At 25.9% G+C, this 27,215-nt stretch overlaps 1 protein-coding gene across 1 annotated transcript; it reads left to right on the forward strand.

The window, feature by feature from the left end:
- The first annotated feature begins 283 nt into the window (after positions 1-283).
- Pka-C1 (Protein kinase, cAMP-dependent, catalytic subunit 1) lies at positions 284-15,242 on the forward strand. The gene is made up of 2 exons (XM_089172094.1): positions 284-900; positions 1,344-15,242. The coding sequence occupies exon 2, from the start codon at positions 2,536-2,538 to the stop codon at positions 3,595-3,597; it is 1,062 nt and encodes a 353-aa protein (XP_089028220.1). The 5' UTR covers positions 284-900; positions 1,344-2,535; the 3' UTR covers positions 3,598-15,242.
- The last annotated feature ends 11,973 nt before the right edge of the window (positions 15,243-27,215 follow it).

The raw sequence follows: 27,215 nt of genomic DNA on the forward strand, positions 1-27,215 counted from the left end.
TATTGGAAAGAGCAAAGGAGACCATTTCGTTCGACAACCTTTATCGATATTTTCTCGTAATCGTTTTTCATTCATTGGCCGCCATTCTATTTTGGTCAAATGAAATAGCCAATAAGAAGTCTTTATAAAAGTGAACTTATTGCGAGTGTAACCTTAAGCTCGTATTTCATCGTGTCTCGTTCATCGAATGATTCAAATAGCGATTAAGGATGGCGCCACTAACTTTGGGTAGGTTTGTAGCGTTCGTCGCTACATCTATCGGTAATCGCGTAAACCATGGTACGAGCTGTCCGACGTACAGTATTCCATCGACTACACCGGACAGCACGTCGTGCGAGATAGCGTTCGCAAATGTGTGAACATTTTAAACGAAGGAAACGAGAGGAAGGAGGAAAGTAAAGAGTAGGAAGGAAAATAATAGAATGGAAAAGAAAAAAATATAAATAAACACAAATAACAGACAGCAAGTAAACGAAGTTGAAAAAGAAAAAAGAAAATAAAAATAAAAAGAAATCAAAGCAACAGAAGAAGTAGAAGAAGAAGAAGGAGAAGAAGAAGAAGAAAAAGAAAAAGACAAAAGAGAGTTAGGTCGCCATCTTTACGGAAGCATTATTTCCGAGCCAACAATTCATTTATCGTGGATTAAATTACGAAAGAATATTGTCTTATTCTTTCTGTCCACTACATGTTCTGGCAATCGTGCATCCGGATAATTTCGAGAGATCGATAATCGGTCGCGTTCGACACAGTAGTGAAACACAATACTCCAATTAGTTTTTCATTGGATAAAACATAAAGACTTTTGACTGATTCAAGTTGTGAAAAATACGAAGGAGAAGAAGGGAATTAGTAAATTTGCGTAACGACTACGTCGTCAACCATCTCGTTATCTACTATTCGGTGAGTGAGTACTAAGTAAATAAAATAAGTAAGTAAAATAAGTGAATGTGTGAGGAAGAGTGTGAGTGAACGCGCGAGCGCAAGCAAGTGTGGCAAGTAATTGGTATATCGTTATTATTACTGCCTTGCTGTTGTTTGTTGAAAACGAGAGCGAGAGAAAGCGAAAGAAAGAACGAAAGAGGGAGCGAGTGAGATTGAGTGAGTGTGATGGGGTGAGAGAGAGGGAGAGAAAGAAAGAAAGTGTCAGTGAACGAAAGAAAGAGAATGAGAGAGTGAGTGAGTGAGTGAGAAAGGAAAGAATAAAACTACACCATTTGTTACTTGTGCGAAAGTTTTTTTTTTTTAAAACAACGGTTAGATAATTAAAATCATTATTGGAAGAGGTATAAACAAAAAACAAACGGAAAAAAAATTAAAATAATAATAATAATAAATTATTATAGCAAGATAACAGTAGGAGAGAAGGATATTAAAGGAGGGTGGTGTTGGGCATTGGTGATCGAAAGAAGACACGAAGAAGAAGAAGAAGAGGAGGAGGAGGTGGAGAAGGAGGACCCGGGTGCTGGTGCTGCTGCTGCGGTGGTGGTGGTGGCACGAACGACAATGAAGATGGCGCGAGGCACGGAGGAGGATTGGTGCTGACCCATTTTTTCGCGCGAACAACTTGCCATTTGTCTACCGTCGAAAGCGGAGTCCTTTAAAATCTTTTATCGAAAGAGCAAAGGGATTTTGGCGTGTGTGTCAAATCGGTGACGGCCTTTGATGGTGGTGGTGGTGGTGGTGGAGGAGGAGGAAAAAATTGTGATTGTTGTGTAGTAATAATAATAGTAGTAGTAGTAGAGTAGTAATATAGTAGTTGCAATAGTAGAAATAGTTCAAAGAGAAGAAAGAAGAAAAGGAGGACGAGGAGGAGGTGGAGGAGGAGGAGGAGGAGAAAGACAAATTGAATAAAAAAAGGAAAAAGTCTTTCTCGGTGATCTGATGGTGCTCTCGTGACGTGTTACTAGTAATAAAAGAATAATCGAAATATTAAATAGAAATAAACGGTTTACATTTAAGTAATACCAAAAGGATTAAAGGAGGAGGAGGAGGAGGAGTGTGCCGAGTGTCATTGCATCGGTGTGTGTCCGAGTTCGGAGTGCGGTAGATAAGTGTAACGCGTCGGGTGCGTGCGTGCGTGCGTGCGTTAGTCGCTCGCGTGTACGTACGTGCGTGCGTGCGCATGTGTAGGCGTAAAGTTCGTTCGCGAGTAACGAGCGACAACGGTGGTGTGGTTGTGGTTGTGGGTGGTGGTAGCGGTAGCGGCCAAGAGTTACTGGCTTCGTGAAGGCTACTAGAAGAGAAGCAAGTTTTTCGTTTTTTCGTCTAACATTTGTAAAGTAGAGTGAAAGAGAACGAGGAGGAGAAGGAGGAGGAGGTGGAGGAGGAGGAGGAAGAAGGAGGAATTAATCAAAATTCTGAGAAGGTCTGAATTCATTAGATTTCTGGGAAAAAGGAGAAGGTACAACTGTCTTTTGCGTTGAACCTGGTGAAAAGAAAAAGGTGTTTACCTGTGTTAAGGATAAACACGGTAATTTCGAAATTTTGGGACTCCGTGGAGCCCCGGCAGGCTCGGGAACGAGCGCGGCCGCTAAAATGGGCAACAATGCCGCGACAGCGAACAAGAAGGTTGACGCCGCCGAGAGCGTCAAGGAGTTCCTCGACAAAGCGAAGAAAGAGTTCGAGGACAAGTGGAAGAAAAATCCAACTAATACAGCTGCACTCGACGATTTCGAGCGAATCAAGACACTTGGTACTGGCTCATTTGGACGGGTCATGATCGTACAACATAAACCAACTAAGGAATATTACGCTATGAAAATATTGGACAAACAAAAAGTCGTCAAGCTTAAACAGGTCGAGCACACGCTTAACGAGAAGAGAATACTGCAGGCTATAAACTTTCCCTTCCTCGTATCTTTGCGTTTTCATTTCAAGGACAATTCGTATCTTTACATGGTGCTCGAGTACGTACCCGGCGGCGAGATGTTCAGTCACTTACGTAAGGTCGGACGCTTTTCCGAGCCCCATTCGCGTTTTTACGCGGCACAAATAGTCCTAGCCTTCGAATACCTTCATTATCTCGACTTGATCTACAGGGATCTCAAGCCAGAGAATCTTTTAATCGATTCTCAGGGTTACCTCAAGGTCACGGACTTTGGATTTGCCAAGAGGGTACAGGGTAGGACGTGGACTCTCTGCGGAACACCAGAATACTTGGCGCCTGAAATCATTTTAAGCAAGGGATATAACAAAGCGGTTGATTGGTGGGCCTTAGGTGTTTTGGTATACGAAATGGCAGCTGGTTATCCACCCTTCTTCGCGGATCAACCATTAGTAATCTACGAGAGGATAGTCCACGGTAAACCACGTTATCCATCACACTTTGGTTCAGATCTGAAAGATCTATTGCGAAATCTATTACAAGTAGATCTGACTAAAAGGTACGGGAATTTAAAAGCAGGGGTAAATGATATCAAGGGACACAAGTGGTTCGCGAGTACCGATTGGATAGCTGTCTTCCAAAAAAGAATAGAAGCACCATTCATACCAAAATGTAAGGGTCCCGGAGATACAAGTAATTTCGATGATTACGAGGAAGAAACATTGAGGATCTCGGTTACGGAGAAGTGTGCCAAGGAGTTTGCCGAATTTTGAATGATTATCATCGTTATCCTCGTATCAAAATCGTCTTTACTTCCTGTTGTCGTCGTCAGTACCACCACCAAAACTAAACAACCACCACTACAACCGTTGCTGCTAATATTGCTGCTGCTGCTGCTGTTGTTGGTGATGAAGAAGAAGAAGAAAAAGAAGAAGAAGAAGATGCAGAGATAATGATGATGATGATGATGTTGTTGCTGCTGCTGCTACTACTACTAATGTTGTTGCTGCTGCTGCTGGTAGATGATCGTTGCTGCTGTCGTCGTTGTTTTATCGTCGACGATGATACCGATCGTTCGTCATTGTCGTCGTCGTCGTTATTGTCGCCGTCGTCATTGTCGTCGTTAGGGGTCCTGTTGAGAGAGATCGTTACACGACGAGGGTCAAAGTGCGTGTGTGTGTCTGTGCGTGTATGTGTGCGTGCGTGTGTGGGTGCGACTAATCAAAGTCATGGAGTATAATAATAATAATAATAATGGATATATATCGAGATATGTGACAGGTATCGCATATTCGATAAATGAAAGATTTGGGTATCATGAAATAGAAAGATGGAGAATGAAACAAAAAGTTGATGAATGGGATGAAATGTGTGATGACAAAATCTACAAAAAAAAAAAGAAAAAAAAAAGAACAAATCATCTTGTTTGCACACGCACCACTTTTTACACGAGAGATGATAATAGGAAGCCTCTTCGTACTTTTATTAGTCAACTCGATATAATAATATAAATAATAATAATAATAACAAATAAAATCGGCTTCTTCTTATGATCGCGTAAGAGAAACGACGACGTGTATATGTGTGTGTGTGTGTTCTCCCCCCCCCCACCCCATAATAATATTATCCTACAAACAAAACATAATTAAGAGTAGTAGAGATGAAGAATATAAGAAAAGTAAAAGGAAGGAAAAATCCTTTTTTTCTTTTTTTTTCTTCTCATTTTATCAAAAAAACCTGTCGACCCAATCAATGACCACTACTATCCATTGAAGATGTGAAAATTATTCAAGTTATCACACAATCTCTTGTATATACAAAATACAAACATAAGTGTACATGCGTGTAATCACGTTGTATGCTGTACGATGATGCTCTGTTTCGTCAATGACGTCATCAAAACGATGTCAAAAAAAGCGAGAAAAGAGAGAGAGAGAGAGAGAGAGAGAGAGAGAGAGAGGGTCTATGAAACAAGAGGAGTTATTGCAATCCCATAGTTGTTGTATCAGCTAAATTGAGAAAGGTACACCACGCCTTCGAATCTCACGAAAATAATCGTCGTCGTCGTCGTCGTCAAATTAGGGAGAGATATATACATATATATTTACATATATATATATCTCATTGATAGAGAGGAGAGACACACGCGAATAATCCTTTATTTATATTAGATTTAGTCTAGGCATCGATTTAGATTTAATGGACACAATTAATAAAAAAAAAAAGAAAAAAAAAAACAAACAAAAACAAAAGGAAGAAGAAGGATTTTTCCAAATACTCGTTTTTAAACCATAAACAAACAACTATATGTGTGTGCGTCTATCTGCTGTATGGTGTGCATGCATGTATGCGTGTGTATATGCGTGCGAGACAGTTTACTTGAAATATTGCTATGAATTTTCAAGTATAAATAATACAAAATAAAACAAAGATAGAGAGAGAGAGAGAGAAAGAGAAAATGAAGAAAGTAAAAAATGAAAGAAAGAGACAAAAGTATATGTATATAAATATATACATATATTAATTAATTAAATAAAACAAGAAAATAAATAAATTAAATAGAGAGAGACAGAATAGTATTCGAAGAGATACGTCATATGAAAAAGTAAAAATAAATAAATAAATAAATAAAAAAAAAGAAATAATAATAATAATAATAATAATAATAATAATAATAATAATAATATATACTCGTTGTTTCGAAAAAAAAAAAAAATAATAATAATAAATAATATGACTAAAAATCCCTATTTATTTATTTGTTTCTTTATCAAATTATTTCATTGTCTCAAATATAGAAAAAATAAAGAAGGACCATCGACGTTTATGTACGTTTAGGATAATTCAATTAGTATTAATAAACAAAATAAAATAAAATAAATTAACTAAATAAATTAACTAAATAAATAAATAAATAAATAAAATAAATAAATAAATAAAATAAATCTTATGTTATATTGTATAGCTATTCTCTATCTCGTCTCTCTTAAAAAAAAAAAAAAACAACATTAATTAAGTTATGTGTGTTGTTTGTATGTATATATAATATATGCATGCGTGTATGTTTGTGTGTGCAAGTATACACGAAAATAAACGCGCAGAATTACGTTTCTCTTTTATAATAATAATAATAATAATAATAATAATAATAATAGTAATAGTAATAATAATAATAGTAATAATAGCCATTGTATAATGCACATTATTTAGTAGGGAACGTTATACGCACGCAGACAATCTTGGAAAAATGATATGTGTGACAATAGAAAAAGAAGATAAAGAAGAAGAAAAATAAGAAGAGAATGATATAAAGAATTAAATAAATAAAGAGAGAGAGAGAGAGAAAGAAAAACTAGAGGGATGAGGAAAGCAAAACGAGAATTTTCATGAAACGACGGACACGACTCGTCTTACAAGGATAAAGGATTGTTTTCAAACTTCATGCTCTCGAATTTTATTGCAGCACTTTTCCTCTAAACAACTCTCTTGTCATATATGAGAGAAAGAGAGAGAGAGAGAGAGAGAGAGAGACCCGATAGAATTGTGTATCTTGACTAAATATATATATATTATATATATATATATGCATGTGTATGTAAAAATGTGTACATGTGTACATGTGTACGTGGATTGGGACAATCATTGAAATTTGAAAGGAAAGATGATGATGGCCTTGATAAATGAGAAATATTTCGAATATGTGTCATTTTTGTTTGTTTATGTTTGATTGGTATTACATATTTATATTAATATATATATATATGATGATGATGATGATGATGATGATGATGATAATGATGAATGACAGTTTATTAATTCGATGAATTATTTGACAGAACAATAGAAAGTTCGACAAAAAGACGAAGAAACATTTTTGGGGATTGTTCAAAAATGTTTTTGTTAATTAATAAAAATTATGTATGGTTGTGTGTGTTTGTCTGCTGCTGTGTATATCCTCTGTTTGTTTGTGTGCGTATGTACGTATGTGTGTGTGTGTGTGTGTGTGTAAGGTTGTTGTGTGAGGACATTTGAAAAACAAAAATTGAATATGTGATGAAGAATTTCGATCGATGGTTTAATTGAATTGGTAAAAGAAATGAATATGATTTCAAAGAAATAGTATTTGGCTAGGAACAATAATTATTATGCAAACGAGAAGAAGAAGAAAAAGAATAGAAAAGGAAAAGAATAGAAAAGAAAAGAAAAGAAAAGAAAAGAAAGAAAAGGGTTAATGTGTTTGTGCGCGTGTGTGTGTTCAATATACGAGCCCTTTTTTTTTTTTTTTCATTATTTTCTAAGGATGTATAATTGTATACGTTTTCTTCTCTTCCCTACCTCAAGAATTTTGCAAGTATATAGAAAAAACATATATATATATATATATATGTGAATGTTAACAAAAAGAGAAAAAAAATGTCGTCAGAGGTCAAAAGGGGTGGACAAATCTCTTTTTTTTTTTTTTTTTTTTTGTTTCAACCGAGAGACGAAGTTTCTTCCCCTAGTTTTATTTTATTTTATTTTATTTTATTTTTTGTTTAACACTATGCCGTCCGTAAATCTTAGATATGTTTCTTTTGTTTGACGTTGGTAATAATAGGTTAGAAATTTTGAATTTTTATCAAAATTTAAAAGATGGTGGCTAATATTTATTGCTTTAATTAAGATAGGTTATTCGCAAATTTTTTCTTACTTAATTCCATGGTTAAATAAATACAATTTTATAATTATTATGTTTCCCTAAACATTCACGAAAAATATAATTCAAATATTTTGAGTTTTTTTTTTTTTTTATTAAATGACACCAAAGTGGTACCCACCGGCATACAACGGATAGTTTTTGCATGGCACCAACGTGATTATTATATTCCCCTAAACACTCACGAGATATAATTCAAATGTTACTTTTTTTTTTTATTAAATGACACCAAAGTGGTACGACCGACATATAACAGATAGTTTTTGCATGGCATCAATGTGGTGCCACCGGGACGTCATAGTGTTAATTACTATTTCTCGTTGTTGTTGATTTTTTGTTTTTGTTAATATTGTTTTTTCTATTATATTATTAATCTTTTTTTTTTTTTTTACAAAAAATAATAATAATAATAATAATAATTATTATTATTATTAATAATTTTATTGCGATATTTAGTATCCCCCTCATCGTGATTTTTGGCTGTTGGCAAAGTTTTTTTTTGACACAAATATTATTTGTTTGTAGTTTAAATGAATATTACGTCTCTCTCTCTCTCTCTCTCTCTCTCTCTCTCTCTCCCTCTCCCTCTCTCTCTCACATATACATTTTCACTCTTTCTATATATCATTTTTTGTAAGTTACGTTTGCGAAGAAAGAGTTAATTTTAGTCTTAATCTATTGTTAGTTAAAGTCGTCATTAGGAAAAACCTACGCTTTTCTTTACTTTTCAAATTGTATAACACCTGTGACCATTTGACTTGTGTACATATATGGTGGAAAATACGTATGCGAATTAAATTAAACCAACGACGAATATTATATTTTAAATTTATCCAAATCGTACATTTGGATAAAATACAAATTTTCTTTTTTTTTTTTTTTATTTATATCAAAGTATATATATATATATATATATATATATATATATATTGGTGATTTTTTATATATATCTACATTTAAAAATTATTAAATTATTTTTTGTTATCAAAAGAAGAAACAGAGAATGAGAGAGAAAGAGAAAGAGAAAGAGAGAGAAAATTAGAAAAAACAAAATCAAAATACATTTAAATAAAAAAAGTCATCAATAAAAATATTATTTAAATGATTTTTAAATTAATGTTATGATTTACCACATTCCAAATTTTGCATAATATTATTCTATATATATATATATATATGTCAACACAAGTATAAGTTTTACATTAGTACAACTGACAAATATTGTTTAAATTAATTAAAAAAAAGCAAATTTGATTTTTCTTGCAATTTAAATCAATTTTTTGTTGTTTTTTTTTTCGATTTTTTTCTTTCATTTGTCTCTCACTCACATTTGTTTATTTATTTATTTATTTTTTTTTTTTTTTTTTTAAGAAAATTTCGCCTCTCAACACAAATTCCACTTTGTACGTTCGAACGATACAGGAATATGTAAAGAAAAATGTATTTATTACACATATATATATAATACATGTAACACACACATAGTCACACTAACATACATAAATAGACATACATACATACATTCATACATACTTATACGTAATACGTACTTGATCACTTCTAAACAGTGTAATTGTTTCCTTCCGGTGACGAAGATTTATAGTCAAAACAAAAACAAAAAAATAAAAACGTGAATAGATCTGTATTTATTTATTAATTAATTAATTAATTATACGATATAATTTTTTTTTGTCGATGTTGTTTATATTATACACATTATTTTTATTATTATCGAAAAGATTAATGTTAATATTGTAATTATACCTTTTTTTTTTGTTTATTTTCTTCTCTCTTGTTTTGTTTTACTCTCAAAGATTAGAAGGATAAAAATAAAAGAAATGTGAAAGAAGAAAAAAAAACAATGACAAAATAAAAATGAAAAGATCATTAATGATTTCTCAATTTTTCACACAATTGGACTTTACTTTTATAAATATAAATATACGTTAAACATAACCTATCAATGTAATTTATTACGAAGTATTCGATCTGTAATACGAGATGACGCTATTTTATTATTTAAATTAAATTAATTTCAAATGAAGAATCTCTCGAAAGTCTTTTACAAGAAAAAGAAAAGAAAAATAAATTATATATATATATATATAAAAAAAAAAAAAAAAGAAAAAAAAAAGAAAATAAAATTTATTTATTTGTTACACAATATATTATATACCAACCATATTATTATTATTATTATTATTACTATTATTATTATTATTATTATTGTTATTATTATTATTATAATAATATATTAGGTTATACGGAAAATTTGTGCCAATTTTCGGTAGATGGCATATAATGTTGTTTTGCTAAAAAAAAAAACCTGAAAAATTTTGACTAATCGAAATTTTTAGGTTATCTTTCAAAATGGAGACAAGTTGTGAAACAGAATGACACTTATATATATATATATCTATATATAATTTAATAAATATGTACCAAAAAAAAAAAAAAAAAAAAAAAAACATAAATGCATTATTGCATTTCAATTTTCCATCAAAATTGGCACCGAACTTTCCGAACAACCCAATACAATATTATAAGTGAACGTGTTTTAGATTGAAATTTCTGGAATCTCATACATGATTTCCATATTATTATGGTACTCACGCATAATCCATAATAATAATAATGATATATTTGATCTTTGTCTTGTCTTTTTGTAAAAATTAAAATAAAAAAAAAAATAATCTCATAAGAGGTGAATGAAGAAGATGAAGAAGGAGAAGAAGATGAAGAAGAAGAAATGGAAGAAGAAGAAGAAAAAGAACAAGAAGAAATATATTGTCAAATTTATGAAAAAGAAAATTTAAAAACGCTAATTATTATTTCCATTAAATTGGTGTTAGACACACAAAAATATGTATACATAGAATATACATACATATATATATAAACACACGTATTTTGTATATATTAGATATAAATAATTTCATTTGAAAAAAATATATCATCATATCGTCGTGATTGATTGTTATAGATATATTTGATCCATCCCTTCCCTCCCACCCCCCTCTATATACATCAAAATATATTATAATATTTATATATATATATATAATTAACAAAATTGATATTCTATCTCTTTTTCTCTAGTATTTTACTCTATCTCTCTTTCTCTCTTTCTATCTCTATTTTTCTTTCAGTGTGTATGTGCTGTTACAAATATCTCTACGTTTAGATTGAATTACATTCAGAATACATCTCAATGTATTGTTCTCGATCGTTCTTTTAACGTTTCTCTTCATTGTATATTATTTATACAAACATACATACATATACACACATATATATATATATATATGTAGTTTTAATTGAAATGTGTGTATTATTCGTATTACTATAATGGTACAAGTGTGTTTGTCCTATTTATACGTGTAGGTTATTCTTTGGTCCAGGAGAACGATTGATCGATTACGCAAACGTTGCATTACGCATATAGAATACACACACACACAGATACATACATATATACATAATATATATACAAATTCATAGGTATATAAATATACAAACATAGGATACATTTATATATATATACACAGACACATGTGTAGAGATATTTAATGTAAATTATACACACGAGTAAACATCAACGATTAACTTTTGTCGCAATGGGGTTTAGCAAACAGTTTGCAATAATTTCAAGATATTTTATCTCAAGAGAAAGTGTAATATGTATATATATATATATATATATATTGATAATTAATTGATAGGAACTTTGATTGAATAATTATAGAAATACTTTTGAATAAACGTGTTTTAAATACCATAGAAACATACGAGCATTGATACAAAAATGAATATTAAAAAATACAATTTGTTGTATTATTTATTGATATAGAGAGAGAGAGAGAAAAAAAAGAAATGAATTTAAATGATTCAAATTATTTGACATAGTGTTTGCAAGTTGATATAAAAAAAAAAAATTTAATACAAAATTTCATTGGAAGTTTTGTATAATTTAATGAAGTTAAAAAATGTAACGATGAAAATTCAAATGATAATTTGAAATAAAGTTTTTTTCTTTTTTTTGTGTGTATAATTTATTGATATAGAAAAAAAAAAAAATAAAATGGTTTTAAATGATTCCAATTATTTGACATATTTTCAAAATTGATGTACAAAATTGATATACAAAATTGAACACAGTTGATGATTGGAATTTTTGTACGATAAAAAGTGTAACGATGAGAACACGAACAATTGTACGAATTAAATGATAAAAAAATATTACAAAAAAAAAACAAAAAATTTTTTTTTCATATAATTTATTGATATAGAAAAAAAATAAAAATGAATTTTTAATGATTAAAAAATTATTTGACATAATCTTTGCAAGTTAATATACAGAATTGAATACAAAATTAGGTTTTCAATTTTTGTACAATAAAAATATGTGTAACGATGAGAACACACACAAATGATGATTTGAAATCAAATTTCTCGTATAATTTATTGATATATTGAAAAAATAAAAATAAAAATGAATTTTTAATGATTACAAAATTATTTGACATAATCTTTGCAAGTTAATATACAGAATTGAATACAAAATTAGGTTTGAAATTTTTGTACAATTAAAATATGTGTAACGATGAGAACACACACTAATGATGATTTGAAATAAAATTTCTCGTATAATTTATTGATATATTGAAAAAATAAAAATAAACATGAATTTTTAACGATTCAAATTATTTGACATATTTTGCAAATTGAAAAAAAAAAAAACAACAACAAAATTGAACAACAAAAAATTGATTGGAATTTTTATACAGTAAGAATTGTAATGATGAGAATACAAATGATTTGTACGAAATTGGATGATAATCACATAATGAAAATACGAAGAAAATTGTTGTTTTAAAAAACAATAATAAATGTATAATATTTTATTGGATAAATAATAAATATATATATATATATATATATATTGTTATAAAGATCGATCGAGAGTTAGTTTGTGAAGAATAATTGAAAATAGTTCGACAAGACGAACCATCGTGATGACGTAACGAAATTCACTTTGATATGTGTTGCTGCTTCTCGCATCGATTCGTTCAATTTAGTTGTTCTATCTCACTCTCATTTTCTCATTCTCTCTCTTTTTATCCTACTCTCCCCTCTTCTCTTTCTCTCTTTGTCTATATATATATATATATATGTATGTGTAAAATAAATCGAGCAAGCAATTCGTGATATATAAACGTCTTTCCTATTCTTTTTACATATCAGATTATACATATGCTTATACATGTATATATATGTATGTATATATATATATATTTGTTTATATATATATGTATGTATGTATTTGTAGAGATCTCTCAATTAGAACATTTCAAAGTTAGCCTAGCCAGTTGGTTTATTGCGTGTCGTCGAGTTCGTGTTAATGATTTCGTTTATTATATAAATGTATATACATATATATGTATACACGTATCTTTATCGTGTGTGTGTGTGTGTATATTGTTTCATTCATTCGTAGAAAATTGATGAACATATTTTTTTTTCTTTTCTTTTCTTTTCATTTCATTTCATTTACAGCTTTGTTTTAGACGTTAATTAACTCTCTCCTATTTTTCTTGTATTTTTTTTTTTTTTTTTTTTTTTTTTTAATATTTACGAATAGAATTATGTAATATATTGATTAATGGTATTTCAGAGAAGAAGAAGAAGAAAAAAAATTCCTATGCACTATTATGTTCATTGAATCGTATCTTTATTCTCGTGTTAGAGAATTTATGGAAATTTTTTTGTATTTAAACAATTAATCGTACTTCACAATTTGATTCAAATTGAGAATTAATGGTGGAAAAAATTTGTAGAAAAATTCGATCGAATTGAGAATTAATTTTCTTTTAAGTATGTTCTTCATTTTTTCTTTTTTTTTTTTTTTTTTTATATTGAAATCAATTTATTGAAATGAATTATTATTTCTTTCGAGATCGTTATTCATTATTATTTTGAATTTGTTATCTTATGAGAAGAAGATTTGTAGTTTCATCATTGGATCGTTTCTTTATTCTTCGTGTAAAAAGAATTTATGGAAATTTTTTGTATTTCAACAAGAAATCGTACTTCACAATTTTTCCAAATTGAAAATTAATAGTAGAAAAAATTCGTAGAAAAATTCGATCGAATTGAGAATTAATTTTTTTTTTTTTTAAGTATGTCGTTCTCATTTCTTTTCTTTTATATTGAAATTAATTTATGAAAATTGATTGGTTTTTTTCTTTCTAGATAATTATTAATTTCATTTTGAATTTGTTATCTTAAAAAAAAAAAAAAAAAAAATACAAAGATTTATAATCTCATTTTGGGTAAACAATTTTATAAAACAATTGAGAACAAAATTTTTTTCATTTTCTAAACTATTTATTATATTATTATAATTAATATTAAACCTTTCTCTGTGTTGAATAATTTTAACTTAAAAATGTCTTATAACAACGAAATAATTTATTATTAACTAAATACTAATTAATAATAATAATAATAATAATTACATTATTAATAATTATTTTTTTTTTTTGAATATAATTTTTTTAATTCTGTGAATATAATTTGATTAATTAATATAAACATTAAATTATTTTACATTAATATTAACAAACACACACACACACACACACACATATATCTTTCGAATGATAAGGTTAGTAATTTTTACCAAACGCATATATGCGTCCATATTACTCGAAGGGTTAATGAAAAATTATTTTCTTTTTCATAGATTGCAAAATTGCAGATTTAAATGAATGAACTTCTTCCTTTTTTTTTTTTTATAAATTGAAATTAAAAAAAAAAAAAAAAAACAAATTAGACGAAAGAAGAAAAACATGGAAAACAATAAAATGAATAAATTGATTTTCAAAATGACCTAGGAATGAACTTTTGGGTCAACCTTTTATAGAAATATGTCGAAGGCCATCGAAGTTTCTCTCTCTCTCTTTCTCTCTTTCTCTCTCTCTTATTTTGTATTATCTTTTTTTTTTGTTCAAATCAATAGAACGATTCTCTCTCTCTCTCTCTTTCTCTCTTTCTCTCTCTTTTACCGGTGTATTCCCCTTATTACAAACTCGTTAAGCAAACCGACGGATGTCGTTTTCACAAACGACGTTTAACGAAGTAGAAATAAAAAAAAAAAAAAAAAAAATAAAACCCTGAGTGGAACAGACAGACGCATTCGATAATAATAATACCTGAACAGTTGTGTGTGTTTGTGTGTGTATATGTGTGTGTGCGTTGATAATAGCAATGGAGGTGGTCCCTTGCATCATGGTACTTTTTCTTTTCTACTTTTTCATAATTATTATATAAAAAAAATGTTTTCTATATTATTTATTTATTTTTATTTTTTTATTATATTCATTTAACGTAAGAAATGTAAGAAAAAAATTCTTAATTTTAAATGATCAAGAAAAAAAAATAATTGTAACAATAATAATAATAATAATAATAATAATAAAAGAAAAGAGAAAGATAGAGATATTTAATAAAAAAAAAAAAAAGAAACAAATCAAAGTTACAAAAATCTTCTACGATTGAAATGAAACGAATGAAAAACATTTCAATGAAATTAATAAATATTTTATCAAATTTACAAATTATAAATTGAAATGTTGTAATTAATCAAATTGAGAAATAATTGCGACACAAATGATAACAAAATAAATGAAGAAAGAAATCATATCAAAAAAAAAAACCAAATGGACAAATATTGAAATGAAATTGACAAATGAACAAAATTATTGAAATAAAAAATTAAAATAAAAAGAAAGAGTAAATGTTAAAGTAATAATTTAATAATAATGAATAAATAATAAATATGAAATAAAAGAAAGAGTAAATATTGAAATGAGATAAAAATGGAGAAATTATTGAAAAATAAAAAAAATTTTACATAAAAAGAAAGATTAAATATTGAAGAAATGATGCATAATAATAATAATAATAATAATAATAATAAATAATGAATAAACAATATGAAGTAAAAGAAAGAGTAAATATTAAAAAAAAAAATAATTGAATAATAATGAATAAAATAATATGTGTGAAGTAAAAAAAAAAAGCAAAAAAAAAAAAAAAGAGAGAAACATTCAAATGAAATAATTATTAAAGTTAAATCATTTTAATAATTAAAAAAAAAAAAAAAAAAAAAAAATAAGAAAGAGTAAATATTAAAAAAAAAAAAAAAAAATAATAATAATTTAATAATAATGAATAAAATAATATGTGTGAAGTAAAACACAAGAAAAAAGATAGAAATATTTAATGAAATAATAAAACAAATAAGGGAGGGATTGTTATGAGAAGGTATAGAAATGTTTGAAAATATGAGATAAAAAGGCGTGTGTGTTTGTGTTAAACGATGTTCGTCATATCGATGAGAGTTATGTTTATTATCTTACATTAGAGTGTTACGTGTTGAGTTTTCTTCTGAATACGAGTAGAAGAAGAAGAATCTACTACTATTCGTCTCATATAACATCTTTCCATGCTATTGCCAGTTAATCGGTTCGTTTAAACAATTTTAACTGCCGTGGTATGTATACGTCAACTGGCCTTAGTAGTAGTAGTAGTAATAATAGTAATAGTAGTAGTAATTGTGTGTCAGGCATATAACAAACGTCACTCGAATGAACTTCAAATTTCTTTGCACGCCGCTATCATATATATATATATATCCATATATATAGATATATTCGTATAATCATCACGAACATTATCACAAACGTTATATTATGACGTGTGTAGATTTTTATTAGAAAATCAAAACGCTCTCTGGTGAATATTAAATATTTAATTTGAACACGTTATATACATTATCTTTATTATTATTATTATTATTATTATTATTATTATTATTATTTTTATTGTTCGTCGAAAATATTATTTCTAATAAAATAAAAAATATGAAAGAAAAAAAAACATACACACACACACACACGTATTTAAATATATAAACTTTTTAAACAGAAAAAACAAAAATAAGTAAATTATTAATATTATTAAATAATTGATTTAATAATTAAAAAATTATTAATAAAATAATTAAAATAATTACAGTTTAATAATGAAATTAAATTTATTATTATTATTATTATTATTATTATTATTATTGTTCGTCGAAAATTTTATTTCTAATAAAATAAAAAATATGAAAGAAAAAAACACACACATACGTATTTAAATATATAAACTTTTTAAACAGAAAAAACAAAAATAAGTAAATTATTAATATTATTAAATAATTGATTAAATAATTAAAAAATTAATTAATAAAATAATAACAATAATTACAATTTAATTAAAATAAAAAAAATTAATTATAATTATTATTATTATTATTGTTCGTCGAACATTTTATTCATTAAAATAATAAATATACAAGAAAAAAAAACACACACACGTATTTAATAAATAAAATATAAACTTTTTCAACAAAAAATAATAAATAAATTATTAATATTATTTAATAATTCATTTAATAATTAAAAAATTAATTAATAAAATAATTAAAATTTAATTATTAAAAAAAAAAAAAATACTAAATAATAGTACTGTCTTTTAAAAATTAAAAAGAAAAAAAATATTAAATATATATCCTATTTTAATATAAAATATAATACGAACAAATTTCTAAATTACTTTCTCAGTGACTTTAATGTAACTAAAATTAAAATCTCTCTCTTTATCTCTCTCTCCCTCTCTCTCTCTCTCTCTCTCTTTTTCTCTCCCTCTCTCCATTTTTTTTTTTTATTATAAACTTAATTTCTGAGTTGCAGGTAATTTAATGTACGTCAAAGGTGAAAGACGTTTACTTTCTTGACTACCTTTATTTTATTTTATTTCTTTTTCTTTGTACTAAGATGTGTAAGTGCTGTAAGCCATAGTAATAAAATGGTGAAATAAGAGTGTGAGAGAGAGAGAGAGAGAGAGAGCAAGCTCTTGTTAGGAGTATCCGTCGAGGTCACATAGCGTCGATCACACACCATCTGTCGAACACTCAGTAGCTATGAAACGTAATTTTAGTAGGATGATGTAATTTGGAAAGCGTCGGCACCATTCTACAAGTCTTTCCCTTTCCCTTTTCCCTTTACCCTCTCTCTCTCTCTCTCTCACTCTCACTCTCTCACTCTCTCTCTTTCTCTCTTTCTCTCTTGTTCAACCAGCATCGAAGTAGATGAGTGGTAAAAGCTTCTAAGGTTGCAAATGAAATTCTCTCGTTTAATCTACGGGAGAATAGTAGAGGTAAAGGTAGAAGTGAAGTGAGGGGGTCAGGTGAAGGGTGTAGAGAGGGAGGTAGAGAGAGAGGGAGGGAAAGAGGGGGGTGAGAAAAAGGTCGGTCAGAAGTGGAATGAAATAAAAAGAAAAGAAAAAAAAAAAAAAATTATACGAGAACAAAAGTAATATAATTGCGTAATATAAAATCATTTTTCCTTCTTAAATTATTTTCTCGAATATTTTCAACAAGGTTTTTTCTTACTTCTTAACAACTAGTATCGATTTATTTGTTAATTATATCATCTGTGTGTATGTGTGTGTGTGTGTGTGTTAGTATAATAATTCAAAAGAGGAAGTATATCATTACGTGTAGGTAAGATTTAGAAAATTTTAATTGTCTGATAAGATAAATTAGAAAAGAATATTAAAGGGTTGAGGGAATAGAAGAAGGTTTATTTCTCTTATATTAATTTTTTTTTGGAAGTTTTATCATTTGGAAAATAATTAGCAATTAATTTTGTAATATTTCAGATTATATCTTTTAAATTGTGTTACATATATATATATATATATATATATATATATTATAACATATAGTATTATTACATATTGTAATATATAATATTATATTATACAATATTAATATAATATTTTATTGTATTATAATATAAATTTATATTAATATTAATATTTATAATGTTAATTATTTATAAAAAAATATTTATAAAATTAATTAATATTTATATTAATATTTATATTAATATTTATTATATATAAATATTATATAATATTTATATATAATAAATATTAATATAAATATTAATATAAATATATATTATAATATATTACAATATATATAATATTATAATATAATATAAAATATATATATATATATATATATTAAAAAAATTAGTAAATAATATTACATTACATGTATGCATGATACACAAACAAATAGTAATAGTAGAAGAACAATTATAAATAATAACTATTATAATAACAATTGGTCATTTTAAAAAATAATATTTTCTTAAAGTTCCGTCAATTAAAAACAATAATTGAAAATGTTTTTCTCATCTATGATTCAGTTTTATTCTATTTTTTTTTTTTTTTTTCATATTACCTGTACTTGAAGAGTAAGAGAGAGAGAGAAATAACACGTTACACGTATATCCGATATAAAAACAAAACAGGAAGTTAAAATGAGCAATTTCCGTTTGAAAGATATGCCCACTTATTCTTTGTTTTTTTTTTTTTTTTTTTTTTTACAAAATAAGATTTAACTTTAAGATTTCGTCTTATTAACGTTTTACGAATATCTTTACATTTCTAAATTTGTCTTTTTTTGTTTATGAGAAAAATATTTATTTTTACTGATATATGAGATCCATGTTTGTTGAAATGACATGTATTTATTTATTAATTTAAAATCAATAGAAAATAAAAAAGTAAAGTAGAAATAAAATGTTAATTTTTATAGGTTAAAATTATCATTTTTGAAATGAATTTCTATCATAGATTATTATTCCATATTTATGATCATAAAAATGATGATTTAAATTTTAAATTTAAATTGAAATATACCAGTTTGAAAATATTTTGTTAATAAATCTTTTCTGTGGATTGTGTAAAAATCAAATGATAGATTGAAAAAAAAAAAAAACAAGGACAAGTTAAATTCATAGGTCATTCAGTTTTAAATATCTGTATATATATATAAATGTACGTATGTGTGTATGTATGCAAACATGTTGCAAGCATGTATATATTTGTTTCTGTTTCCGTACAATTGGGGTGTTGGGAGGAGAGGGATGATGGTTTATGGCAACCATAAAAATTCGTCGAAACGTTTTTGATGGTCGATACGCACGAATCTTACAAACTATCATTCCTTCCTTTCTCTCTTTCTCTTATTAATAAAGTTGTATTAGCAAAGTGGTTAACCTTGATAAAGTTCGTTGCTTTGCGTATACAATGGCCGACCTCTGAAGGCTATTGCATTCATTAGGCGTCCAGACGCCCGCAGATTTATTTGTCTTGTAACAGAAGCATGCCATGGAATTTGCATAAAAGAGATTCTTTTTTTCTTGTTTTTTTTTTTTTTTTTTTTTTTTTTTGCAAAAAGAAAGAAAAAGAATAAAGGAAAGTAAGAAAGAAAGAAAGAAAGATAGATAAATAGATAGTCGAGTATCTCGTTTGACTAACATTGTTTTTTTTTTTATTTTTTTATTTCATCTTGTTAGAAGAATTGATCAATAATTATTTTCTTTTTACACTTGATTGTTTTCCTGATTTATTTTTTTTCATGCTCTTCTTTTTGTTCTTGGTATTTTTATTTTGTTTTATTCATTATTAAAAAAAAAAAAAAGAAAAAAAAAGAGAAAATTAGAATTTCTTTCTTTATGTAAAATGTGTTGTCAACTTAACCTCACACTTTATCGATTTGTTCTTGTTCGTTAACGTTATAATCATTAGAAATTTTTAAAGAAGAAAGAAAATGTTTTATGATCTCCTCGATGACGTGTCTATATTTATGATAGATGTTACGATTTCAAAACGACATAATTAAAATGATTATGAGACTAAATACTTACGTTTTATTTTTCACGCATTAAACGTGTTACACGTATATACATTTTATATACACTTATACACACACTAAAAGTTACTATATTCGATTCATCTTATAAGATGATTCATTTGTTTCGTGTTCTATTCGAAACTTTGTTTAAGAAAAAAAAAAAAAAAGAAAAGAAATTAACAAAATTAATAATAAAAAAAAAGTATGATAGAAAAATATTCGCGATAAATAAAAACTTTTGAATTATTTTGATCATTTCATTTTGATATTTGATCAATCATGATAATATATGTTTATTATAAAAAAAAAAAATAAAATAAAACAATCATTTGATTTTTAATTATTTTTCAATAATAATAATAATTATTATTATTATTGATAATTCTGTTATAAAAATAATTATGATTTAAAAATGTTTTTAAAGTAGAGTCAGTTGATGTTAGTTGAAATTTAGGTTAAAAAAAGGAGCAATTTAATTGGCTGATATAAGTTGTGACAAAAAAAAGGGTTGACCCGACAACCCAGGAAACTTGTCTATGTCGACGTTTGCAATATTTTAATTCATCTTCATTCCAGCGAATGCGTTTGGAAAGTACTTTAACAGTATAAAAGCTACGTCATCTGCATACAAACATAAATGTATATATATATATATACTACACTATATAATTAAATGTATTATATATGTAAAAATGTACTTTATACATTAGTGTCATCTATTTTTTATTTTTTATTCTCTTTTCATTATTTAAATCATTTAATTTTACTTATTTGTTTCTCTGCTTTAGCATAAATAAAAGTGTAACAAGCATACAAACATAAATGCATAGATACACTACATAGTTAAATGTAACATGTAAAAATGTATTTTACATTAGTAGTCATCCCTTTTTTATTTTTTATTTTCTTTTCATTGTTTAAGTCATTTTATTTAATTTAATTTAATTTTCTTTTTTCTTTGCTTTAGCATAAATAAATGTGTTACAAGCATACTAACATAATATGATATACATCTGCATACAAACATAAATGCATAGATACACTATACAGTTAAATGTAACATGTACAAATTTACTTTACATTAGTAGTCATCTCTTTTTTATTTTTTCTTTTCTTTTCATTGTTTAAGTCATTTAATTTAATTTAATTTAATTTTCTTTTTTCTCTGTTTTAGCATAAATAAATGTGTAACACTCATATACATACAATTACATTTTATTTCCATCTTTCTTTATCTCTTCTTAAACATGTATAAATTATATTATTTTAATACCATTTATTTTTTGTTTCAGTATACACATACAGCACATATATACACACACACACATATATATATAAATAAATATATGTATATATGTATCTATAATTGATATCTATTTTCTTCATTTTTTGTTTGTTAGTTCTGTATAAGTAATGTTATTTTAAATTTCTTTACTTTTTTTAAATTTTTATTTTACATTATAAACACCATATATAAATTTATACACGCATTATTCGTGCCATCTACGTTTTACTTCTGTTATCCTTTTTTTTTTCTTTTTTTTTCTTCTTTTGTACATTTTTATGTGTACTTTAGCTTTCTTACCTTTTCCTTTTATGTTTTTTATTTTGATCACTAATTTCTCATTTCTGTATTTTCTTTTTTTTTTTTTTTTTATCTTTTCTTTCCACTTGCATCCTTCTTTCCTTTTTTTTTTTTTTTTTTACATTTTCTTAGTGTAGACTTTGCGTGTGACTTTCTCGTTTAAATAATTACATTAAATACCCTTTTTCCTTTTTTTCTTTTTTTTCTTTTATTTTGACGTTTCATACAAAATTATTGTTATACAGAAATGTGTAACAAAGTAAGCTTACGTAGACAAGTTACAACGAGAAGATGAATACTTTTTTTTTTTTTTCTCTTTCATTATCTCTCTCTTTCTTTCTTTCTTTCACTCACTTTCTCTAGGATTCCTTTATTTTTTCCCTGAGGAGGAAGAAGGGGAGGAGGGGGAGAAAGGGGGTCTTTTTTTCTTCTTCTCGTTTTCTTTCTTCGTTAAAATGTCATTCCCTGCTTGAAGGAGGTCACTTGGTTAATTTTAGAAACGTAACTCCTACAGAATCTCATAATCGTAAAGAGAATGTTAAGGTCTTTTTAACTCTCTCGTGTTTGATTCAGGGTCGACTGTTTCGACTTGTTGGATAGGACAGAAAAACAGAGACAGATTGACAATGAAAATGACAATGAGAGAGAATGAGAGAGTATGAGAGAGAGAGAGAGAGAGAATAAAAAAGAAGATTGTAAAAAGATCCTTGTGATAATAACGAATAGAACAAGAGAGTCAACTTGCGTACTTACTAAGGTGTATGTATGCACAAAATTTGATGAAATATTTCCATCGTTCACATATCCTATTACTATCACCATTTTTAATTTGATCTATTCTAATAAATATTAATTTAATTATATTATTAATTAAATTAATTTTAATTAATTTAAAATAATATATATATATATATATTTATTATATTATATAATATGTTATATAATATAATATTATATTATATATACATTGATATATAATACGTATTATTATATTATATTAATAATTATATATTATAATTATTATTATTTATTATTATTAATATTATTTATTATAAATTAAATTAATTATAATTAATTAAATCTATTCATTGATTTAAATCCATCATCTGGCACAATACAAAAATGCAAAAGAAAAAAACAAATAATTAAATTAACTGTATATATAATGATGATTCATATTAACCAAATTAGAATTATTTTTTTGCAACAATTGTTTCTTTTTTTTATTTAAGTATATATAATTATTTTATATTCATCAATTATTGATTGCAAATAACATTGAGAAGCGAGAATTTGTAATATTTTTATAAAGTATAATTTTAACTAATGTATTTCATTTTGTAGTTGCAGTTATTAAAAAACAAAAAAAAAAAACAAAACAAATGTTTAATACTTATTTGTTTTGCAAACAATTGGATGGTATTGTTCAAATGAATTTTAATTCGAATGTTACGACATGAGACAAATTGAAATAAAAATATGTTTCGACATATTGTAATTGTAATTGATTGTTTCGTACTTATCAATGTAAATTGTGAATTTTTTTGGAATTTTTTTAGAAATGAGAGAGAGAGAGAGAGAGAAATCTTTTCAAATCTGTGATGAAAAAGAAGAGAAAGATCTTTGCAAATCTGTGATGTAAACAATTTGTTCAAATTTGTTACAAAAGAAAGAAAGAGAGAGAGAGAGAGAAAGAGAGAGAATAATTGTTTAATAATTTTTTACATGTTTATTTGATGAAAACAAATTTAGGTATTATTTGAAATATTCACGAATTTATTTTTCAAACAATTGGTCATATTATTAATTATTATTATTAATCAATTAATTAATTATGATTTAAAATTGTATTACAAAATTTCTTTATATATATATGTATATATATATTGTTTTTTTGTAAATGTAATTTCAATGAAACATTTTTTTTTATTACAATATTGTGCTACACCGTTAAAAATACAAACACACAAATTAAATACACAAACAAATACATAAATATATACAAAAAATATATATATACATATAAAAAGAAGAAAATTTAATTAAATAGTAAAGAGAAAGAAATGAAGTAAAAAAATAAAAATAAAAATAAAATTAAAATTAAAAAAAAAAAACCAAACAAAACAAAACATACAAAATGATTTGTTCTTCATAATTTCATAATGTAAAAATGTATTACACTGAAATAGAAGAGATAATTGAATTGTAGAACTAGTCCTGTGTATGGCTGTGCACATCTCTCATGAATACGGATAATTAACGGAACAATTAGTAAAGAAAAAAAAATAGAAAAAAGAAAAAAAAAAACTAACCCACCCAGAAGCACCTGGAGAGTGGTTAGAAAAAAATTGAAAAATATCACACCATGAATTTATCCTTGCTTTTCCCATAAAGAGCAGTATCGAATAATAACTAAACAAATATTGTTGCAACAATTTTTCTATTTACTTTTTTTTTTTTTTTTTTTTTGGATGAATAATTCATACAACTTTTTGTTTGATTGAAAACAGAAAATTGAAAGGATGATTTTAGAGTCAGATTTTCTCGGTTGACGAAGATAACTGTAATGTAAACAAAAACAAATATGTTGTTTGTGAATGAAAAATTAATAAAAAAAAAAAAAAAAAAAAAAAGAATGGGGATAAAAAATACATTTTTCGGATGGATTGTTTCTAAACTTGTTACCACACGAACGGGTTATCGATCGTATTTAAAAGTGAAGTTGTAGTAGTAGTAATAGTAGTAGTAGGTATATAGAACAACGGGATGGGTTCAAATGACTCACACAACTATATAACGCGATTCCATTTAGGTCGTCCTACGTGTTACGTGTTCGTAAAAGCTGTTGGCCCGAAAGAAGAATCGTGATCGCTATCTTAAACGAAGATGTACACTTGTATAATACACATTATATATATATATATATATAATATATATGGGTGTATGTATGTGTGTGTGAAGGTATATAACGCAATGTCATTTACGTAACAACAACAACTATGAGGATTAATCGTCAATAGCAATGTCGTTTGCACTTCGTAAGGTGTTGCATACAGGACACCCATTTGATAATAATAATAATAATAATAATAATAATAATTAGTGACAAAAATTTCACGTCTTATCCACAATGAAATTAAATCATTTTTCTTTGTGTAAATTTTCTTCTGTTTCTATAATACCTTTTATTTTATTTTTATAAAATGGTACCAGGTTTTATTTTATTTTTTTTTTTTACAGTCTTCCCTATATAAATTTCTTCGATTATTTTAATTATTAAAAAAAAAAAAAATATTAGAAAAGAAAGGTGTGTGTGTGTGTGTGTGTGTGTGTGTGTGTAAGTAAAAAAAAATTAATTAAAAAAATTTTGACTTTACTTTTCTGATAAAAGTTTAAATTAAACTAACCAAAATATTTAGAATATTACTAGAGACCTTAAATTTGTATTTTATTTATATAATTTCTATTGAAAATATATATAAAAATCGATGTTTTTTTGCGAAAAGTACGATGATGATGATAATGATAAAATAAAATTAATTAGTTTATTATAACAAATGCGTAAACATAAAAGTATAATAATAATAATAATAATAATTATCCCTCGAATATTGTTTTAAGTTTGAATATTTAAAGTCTCAATGGCAATGTTGTTGTTACTGTACCTTTCTTTAAAAACCTCGATATATATATATATATATATATATAGAAAAAAAATATTTGGATAAAAATTCCTTACATTTGACATGAGTTAGGAATAAACGTTTGGTAGGCGTTCGTATGTAAGTAAAAGAAAAAAAAAATACGTGTCCTTTGCTGTTCATCGTCGTCCTTTGTTAATTAATTATATCGTCGATGATGAGTAATATGTAAAAAAAAAAAAAAAAAAAAAAAGAAAAAAAACCAAATTAAGCTATTAAAATGAAAAGTCAAAATACAATACAATCTAATTTAAACTGAAAAATAAAATAAAAAGGGACTCACTCTCTCTCTGCGTGTGTAAGATTGTAATATTAAATATATTAAATAATAATTAATTGTAGATCGACTGGTATATATATATATATATATAAATATATAAATATATATTATATAATATAATTTTCATTATAGTGTAATCGATGATAATGATGATGATTAATGATGATTATGATGATGATGATGATGATGATGATGATGATGATGATGATGATAGTGATGATTTGAGGAGTTTTATCGATGGATATGCTAATATTATTCTTTTGTAAATAATCATTTGAATAAATCCTGATGAGATGTAAAAATTGTATACGATTTGAGAAGCTTTTTTTTTTGTTTTTCAACAAATATTTTTTTTTTCAAATATTTTTCGATACCACATGAAACAAGTAAAAATTAGTTTCAATCCTGAAACTAAATAATAACTAAATAACTAAGTAACCTGTTATCATATTTTTTATTTATTTCATTTTATTATATATTTTTATTTAAAAAAATTTTTTTTTTTTATTAATACCTATCTTTTAATTCTTTTTACAAATTTTACAATTTATAAAATATATTTTACTTTTTTTTTTAAATGATTTTTTACAATTGAATTTTGTTCTTGTTTTTATGTATTATTTAATATGATTTTTGTTTTGTACATATTTCATAATTTTAATATTTCTAGCAAATTTTTTGCAACACAATCTTTAAAAAAAAAATATACACATATATATGCATAGAAGAAAGTAAAATTTACTAAGTGTTTCTTTTAATTTATTCGAATATTAAATGAACTATTAATTTCTTATTATTTTATTATTTATATTCTTTTTATTCTATCATTCGTGGTTTTTCCTTTGATATATTATTCATTTCAATTAAATTTAAATTTAAGTATAATTAACTTAATTTTCTAATTCGTCTTTTGTTTTGTTTCAGCAATGATTAGAAATAAAAAAAAAAGAAAAAAAACACCATACCAAATGAATCCTCAAGTTTATTTTGTTTTAATATCTTTTTTAATAATTACAGTATATTATCATTTTTCAATGAATCATCGAGTTATTTTTCTTTTTTTTTTTTTTGGGGAACTCACATATAAGAAAATTAAAAAAAAAAATAAAATAATTAACTTGTTATTCAAAGAATTTGTTTCGTTGATTTTATTTTTTTTAATTTATTTGTTAATCATTATATATATATATTAAGTTTTTGTTCCAAAGTAATTTGGAAATTGTCTTTTAACGTTGATATGCAATTAACCGTTTGAGTCCCAAGCAGCGCGATCGCGCTGTTCACATTTTATGTTGAAAAACCCAGTACA

The sequence above is a fragment of the Polistes dominula genome, unplaced genomic scaffold, assembly GCF_049000335.1.
Source record: "Polistes dominula isolate Pdom_NZ unplaced genomic scaffold, Pdom_raw_medaka contig_73, whole genome shotgun sequence".
NCBI lineage: Eukaryota > Metazoa > Arthropoda > Insecta > Hymenoptera > Vespidae > Polistes > Polistes dominula.